This window comes from Cydia pomonella, chromosome 19 (genome assembly GCF_033807575.1).
Source record: "Cydia pomonella isolate Wapato2018A chromosome 19, ilCydPomo1, whole genome shotgun sequence".
NCBI classification, from domain to species: Eukaryota; Metazoa; Arthropoda; class Insecta; order Lepidoptera; family Tortricidae; genus Cydia; species Cydia pomonella.
The window spans coordinates 3,166,347-3,173,643 of NC_084721.1; the positions used below are offsets into that span (position 1 = coordinate 3,166,347).

At 37.1% G+C, this 7,297-nt stretch overlaps 1 protein-coding gene across 1 annotated transcript; it reads left to right on the forward strand.

Moving 5' to 3' along the window:
• The first annotated feature begins 3,046 nt into the window (after positions 1-3,046).
• Positions 3,047-4,971, forward strand: LOC133528369 (uncharacterized). The gene is made up of 2 exons (XM_061865737.1): positions 3,047-3,270; positions 3,786-4,971. Exon 2 carries the CDS (start codon positions 3,787-3,789, stop codon positions 4,969-4,971), a length of 1,185 nt encoding a protein of 394 aa, XP_061721721.1. The 5' UTR covers positions 3,047-3,270; position 3,786.
• Positions 4,972-7,297: the final 2,326 nt, after the last annotated feature.

The following is a 7,297-nucleotide window of genomic DNA, read 5'->3' on the forward strand; positions in this document are numbered from 1 at the left end:
ATAAGCGATTGTACCAAAAATGTCTGCCCTTGTGCCTAAAGCAATTTCATCGGCCGACAAAGTTTCATCAAGATCAACTTTACGGCCTAACAATTAACAGGTAATTCTCAATTTTCCGGCCCCGATACGCCCTTCACTGACCTTTTAACAAATTAAACTACAAAACTAACCATATTTAAATTTAGAAACATCAATTAAAATAAGTAAAAAAACTGTAATATTTAGAGCAGGTACATATCGAAACAAAAGAACTTTTACAAGTTTTTCTCTATTATCTCTATGAATAATTAATACAGTTACATACAGTAATTTGGACCCGGGTATGTCATTAAACTACTTCTAATTATTAAGTTTACCATATCTATAATAATTCAATTTTTTTTAGAACAATAATAACTGCATCAATAAATTGCTCTGATATTTAGATTAAGATGGTATTTGTAAAATTCGACGATTTAAAAGTGCTTGTTGCTAGGCCTATTTGAATAAAGAATATTTTGACTTTGACTTTGACTTTACGTCCAAAAGAGAGGTAAGGGCATTGTGAATGTCATCTCGCTTTGTGTGGTAGGGCGCAGCACAGCGGATATCATTCCAGATCTAGAGCAGAGCCCAACTGGGGAAGTACATTACAGAAAACTGAAGCCAAATAACACTAGACCCTACTCATAGTGTTGTGTTCCTGCCGGTGGGTAAGGTTGCCAGAGCTGAACGAGGGTGCGGAGAGTTAGGGTCGGCAACGCGCATCAACTCCTCTGGAGTACATAGGCTACATAGACTGCTTATCATCAGGCAGGCCGTATGCTTGTTTGCCACTGAGGAAGTATAAAAAACAGTTAACATTAGTGTCCATGCAAATGAAAACCGTCCACTCAATGACAATTTCACTACTCAAAAGTCAGTCCTCTTTTAAATTAATTAAATTTACTCGTGTAATTTACCCGTGTACTTACTGATCGTAAGCACTCTCCGTAGCCTATTTATGGACGCCTGCAACTCCAGTGGTTGCACCCTGGTTGAGCTCTGGCAACCTTACTCACCGGCAGGTACACAACACTATGAGTAGGGTCTAGTGTTATTTGGCTGCGGTTCTCTCTAAGGACGTACTACACTACACTGCAAACATTGTAGATTTTCTTATCAGGCACGAAATTACAGCTAATTTAATTTTACGTAATGTGAACCAAGTTAAGTATTTGCCTTAGATCACGTAAATGTGTTTTTTATAGAATTACAAGAAAAAGGTTTTTAATGTTTTCCAATATCAATTGCGGACGCATTTAGACTACATTATTGATGAAATTTCGCTTTGCGTTCAAAGAAAACGCATGTAACAAAACGGACGCAATTATACCAGTTAACCATATTGACGTTTCAATGTTATTTGTCGTATCGAAAGATTTATTTTATATTTATTAAGGAGTTTATTATGTTGATAGCACTTGAACATACTTATTAATTGGCTTTTTGGATGTTACATGCGCGTTGTCGACCCTAAAAGGGCTTATTTCCTTGCTCATGTTAGGGCGCACCCTCAATATTGTTTTTATTTTATTCCAGAACGTTTATTTTCTTTTAGAAAATGGATTAAAGGAAGCCGACAGTATAATTGTTATACCGACTGAACAGTTTAATTGCCTATTTAAAACTTTTCGGCCGTGTCACTCCGATACCCTACCTTGAATCCTTTTAGGACGAAAAATATCAAATGCCAGCATTTTGTTTGTAATTTGTTATTCAGTTATTTCATGTTTGATGTAAGTTTAGGCTAAAATGGGGAAACAAACACATGTAACCCCTCTGGGCATCTACTCTCGCCGATCTAGAACCAATATTGTGCTTGTAAACATTATTTTGAACCGACCTCGCTTGACCTACAATAGTTTGGTTATGTAACGTTTGATGTGTTGGTTACATTATATTTTTACAAGCTTTTGGTACTGACATCTTTATTTATTTATAAGAATTTGTACATATGACTAAGTAAATATTTTCAATCCGGAGGTCGCGGGTTCAAATCCTGGCTCGTACCAATGAGTTTTTCGGAACTTATGTACGAAATATCATTTGATATTTACCACTAGCTTTTCGGTGAAGGAAAACATCATGAGGAAACCTGCATACATCTGCGAAGAAATTCAAAGGTGTATGTGAAGTCCCCAATCCGCATTGGGCTAGCGTGGGGACTATAGCCCGAGCCCTCTCGCACATGAGAGGAGGCCTGTGCCCAGCAGTGGGACGTATATGGGCTGAATTATTATTTATACTTATAAAAACGAAATATAAAATACGTCCCCAAAGCTACCCACTTCTGGAATGCTCCCTAGGATGCTGGCAACGTTGCCCCTTTGCACTGCCAGGCTCAATCTTTTGGGCAAAGCCCGCCCGCTCTTTGGCCGCCCGAGATACCCATTAGTCTGACCAACACTTCTTTTATGAATTGTTTTGTGTCGGTCGACCATGGGCCCAGTGTTTATTTTGTTGTTTTTGTATGCAAAGAAACAGTGGTGGTAAACAGTGAAACATGTGGTTCATACACATTTTATTGTATGTTTAACTCGTTCGCATTTTTCCTGTAGACATCGCAAAGTTAAGGTTATCTAAACCAAATTTTTATTCTGCATCCTTGCACGCGGGATAATTCTGCCTATTCGGAAAAGGGCTTTTTCTTATCTACTAGTAGCACTTTTCTTCCATGCTAGGAGGGATCAAAGTAACTCTTTTCTGTTCTAGGACACTAATTTTATATTTTTTTGCATACTATTTTTTAGTTTAAATAATATTTAGAACCATAATGATTTCCTCATAGGTAATGTCAAAAGCAGTATGTGTCACATGGTAGCAAAATTATTTTCATCTTGGGCGTAACACACTTGAATCCCTTACTACGCTTAGGATTCTATTTTATAATAGCTCGCTACTCTCGGGATTCTATTATAGAATCATTCGCTTCGTTCAGGATTTAATGTAGGCCCTCGCCGTAAATATGTCATTTTGTTCCCTTGTGACACAATCTACTATTTGAGTACTTGAGACTCAAATATGTTAGCCATTTATATTTAATTTTGTTAGTAGCTCGATTGATTCCCGACTTACTAATTTGGCGGTATTGATATTTTAATATAAGAGGTAGTTTGACATTTGTCATGATTCATTACGCTGTTGGATTTTGTAAAGTGAAGTTGGGGAAATAAAACTGTGATTCGTATTCGAGTGTTTTTATTGCAAGTTATCATATCAGAAGTTGGAAACGAGTCCAAAACGCCACAGGTAATTGAAATTTTGTTTTTAAATTCATAGATTTATGTGCATGATTTGGCTTTCTTGACGTTATTAATCGAACATTACAAGTAAAACTAAGAGGTAATTGAGAATATTTTCAATAATTCTGGAGATAAAATAGCTTGATAACAAGGTTTACGTTTATTATTAGAATTAGTAAACAATCTGATTAAAATAGCATATTCGTAATCGTAACCGTAATGCTACAAATTAGAATTTATGTTCACTATTAGATATTTGTTGTGGATGATACTTGATAATATTTAAGGAACTGTACAACTAGTTTTACATGTATTTATGTACCCATTATTCTAATTATGATTGTGATAGATAGTGTACTTCGTAATGTTATTATTTTAAAAGTCTTTTATTGATACTTTCTTACCACAAATAACGTGCATAGTTATCAATATAAAAACTAGTGTTTACTTTAGTTAGACACGTGTAAATACTTAAGGTAGTAAGTAAAACAGTTATGCTTGTGAAAATCATTTTAATTTCAGTATGGATGAACTTGATAGAAGAGTTGTACGGACGCCTCCGCTCCCACGTGACAATCCTGAGGGAGGCCAATCGATGACGCTGCAAGTACAACACAGGAATAGCAGGGCTCGCGACCGGGAACTGGAGAGGCGCAGCCGCGCAAGGCGAAGTCGATCCAGACACAGCCGCGGGAGGAGTAGCCGCATCACCTCTGACGGATCGAGAAGCAGCAGGCGCCGCAGCCGGTCACGTTCGCGTCGAAGCCGGTCGCGGATGCGCCTCAGCCCAGCACATGTACACCGGAGTCCTACACGTTCGCGCCGCAGCCGCTCGCGTCGCAGTAGGACGCGCTCGCGCCGCAGCCGCAGCCGCTCGCAGTCGCGCCGGCACCGCCGAAGTCATACAAGGTATGGTGATAATGAATTACTAGGCACTTTGAAAGATTTATTTAAAGCTGTTAGATCAGAGGACAGGTCAGATCATGTTGAAAGATTCCCCGTAATGAATGTGTTGCCTGAATTTGACCCAGCTAATCGTAGTCAAACTATTGACGTATGGCTAAATAAAGTAAATGAGACCGCAAGTATTTACAATTGGACTGAACGACAAGTTATTCATTATGCGTTACCTAAACTAGCCGGTGTTGCTCTAAAGTGGTACCAAGGCTTGACGAGCTTAAAACACACGTGGCTCGAATGGCAAGTTAAATTAAAAACTGCTTTTCCTAGTAAGGAAAATTATGGTTTATTGTTAACGGAAATGCTTGAAAAACGCGCGAAATATGGAGATTCGTTAGAAGATTATTATTACGAAAAAGTTATGTTACTTAATAGGTGTCGAATCACAGGTACCGATGCAGTTGACTGTATTTTATTAGGGATAGATGACAGAGCAGTAAAAACCAGCGCCGAAGCAGCGCAATTTACAGAACCGGATAAATTGCTAGTTTATTTACGTAGTCAGAAAAATACCAAACCAAGAGTCTCGTCTCGACAGACCAATGATAGCAAACAAGTTAACAGCCGGGGCCCTAAACCGGATAATAAAGTTGTTAAATGTTTTAATTGTGGTGAGGATGGACATCCTCATTTTAAATGTAAACAGCCAATAAAGAAATGCGAAACTTGTTCTAGAATTGGTCATGTTTCATCGGATTGTAACACTAAAAAGAATTTTGACGCGAAAAACGAGAAAACTGTGTCATGACTAGCCGTATCTAATAGTAAAGATCAAAAATTTTATAAAACTGCATACGTAAACAAAGCAAGTCTTTCGTGCTTTATAGATTTTGGCAGTGAGTGTACGCTTTTGAGATTATCTGATGCAAATAATATTTTTGATGATTGGTCTAAAGATAATTTACCTATTTTAAGAGGTTATCCACATTCAGCAACTCAGACATTAGGTAGAGTTTATACAAATATTATAATTGATTCGGCTGAAGCTACTGTAGAGGTATTCATAGTACCTGATAGCCATTTAAGTACATCTTTATTGATTGGACAATCGTTTACTGAACAGGATCACATAGAAACTTATAAAACCAGTAATAATTTAACTTTTTCAAATACATCGAAGGATTATGAATACAAACCTATATCTTTGATCTCTAAAAACACTATTCTAATAAATAATGTTACTGAGGTAGATTTTTATACTAAGCCAGTTTGCAATGGGTTAATATATTTGGAGTATAGTTTGATATCGCAACCTGAAAGAGAATTTGTAACAATACCGGGTTTAATTACTGTAACAGAGGGGCATGGACGAGTTATGGTTAAAGGTTTATCAGTTAACCCTTTTGAGCTAGTACAGGATAGTGTTATTACTCGTGCGTGTATTGCAAGAGAAGCTCAAGCATATACTGTTAATAGAATAGCTTTGAATTCATCACTTACTGTTAATGAAGAGATAACTTTAGCTAGAATCCAAGTGGGGCAGACATTAAGCGTGCAGGAGATGAATGAACTAGTTAAGTTGTTAAACGAACATCGCAAATGTTTTGCATTTAGTACCAAAGAATTAGGTTGTAGTAACTCTACATCTATGAATATTCAACTTAATGATAAAACCCCGGTAGTATACCGTCCTTATCGCCTGTCTTATGCGGAAAGGGAGGTTGTAAGAGACATGGTTAATGAATTGAAGGAATCAGGGATTGTTAGTGAGTCTACTTCCGATTATGCATCACCAATTATATTGGTAAGGAAAAAGACTGGAGGCTATCGTATGTGCATTGATTATAGAGCTCTCAATAAGAGAACAATAAAGGAACATTACCCTTTGCCCCGAATAGACGATCAATTAGACGGGTTAGCTGGATATTCATACTATACTACATTAGATCTGGCATCTGGTTACTACCAGATACCATTAGCTGAACCTTCGAAACATCTCACGGCTTTTATTACACCAGATGGTCATTATCAATTTAATAGAATGCCTTTTGGTTTAAGCAATGCACCTGCCAATTTTCAACGAACCATAAACAATATTCTAGGTAACGCACGTTTTAAACACGCATTTGCATATATGGATGACATAATAATACCATCTAAAGATGTCAATGACGGCCTGCACAAATTAAAACTTACTTTACAATTATTCCATGATGCTGGTATGACCTTAAATTTAGATAAATGTAATTTCTTTAAAAAATCGATAGAGTATTTAGGTTTTGAAGTTGATCAAAATGGTATAAGGCCTGGTGAGAAAAAGATTCAAGCAGTAAAAGACTTCCCTCGTCCTACTGATCAGCATAAGGTTAGGCAATTTTTAGGATTAGCCAGTTTCTTTCGGCGATTCGTGAAAAATTTCTCTATTATTGCGAGACCACTAACTCAGCTTTTAAAGAAAGATACTAAATTTACGTGGGGCGAACAGGAGGAAAATGCATTTATTCGGCTTAAAAATGACTTAACGGACAGACCTATTCTTGCCTTTTTCAATCCATCATATGAAATAGAGTTACATACTGATGCGTCTAAGTTTGGAGTGGCCGGAATTTTACTACAAAGAAAAGATAAGTCAAAACCATTCGAAGCTATTGCATATTACAGCCGACAAACGTCTCCCGAAGAAATGCATTTTACTTCTTACGATTTAGAGACCCTAGCTGTAGTCGCGTCTTTACAACGATTTAGGGTTTATCTACTTGGTATCCATTTCACCATCATCACGGATTGCAATTCTTTGAGGGCTACATTTGAAAAAAGGGATGTCATATCTAGAGTTGCAAGATGGTGGAATGTGATCCAAGAATATGATTTTGCAATTAATTATAAACCTGGAAAATCAATGGCTCACGTAGACGCATTGAGTCGCAACCCAATCAATGAAGTATCCTTTGAAATTAAAAACATTACAGTAGATTGGATAGCCACAGTACAACAAAATGACCCTGAGCTTCAGCGTACAGTTAACGTACTTAAAAATAATGAAACTCCTAATATAATTGAAATATCGAAGAATTTTGTTGTCAAAAGGGGTTTATTATATAGAGTCACTAGTGATGGTAATCGATGGGTTGTGC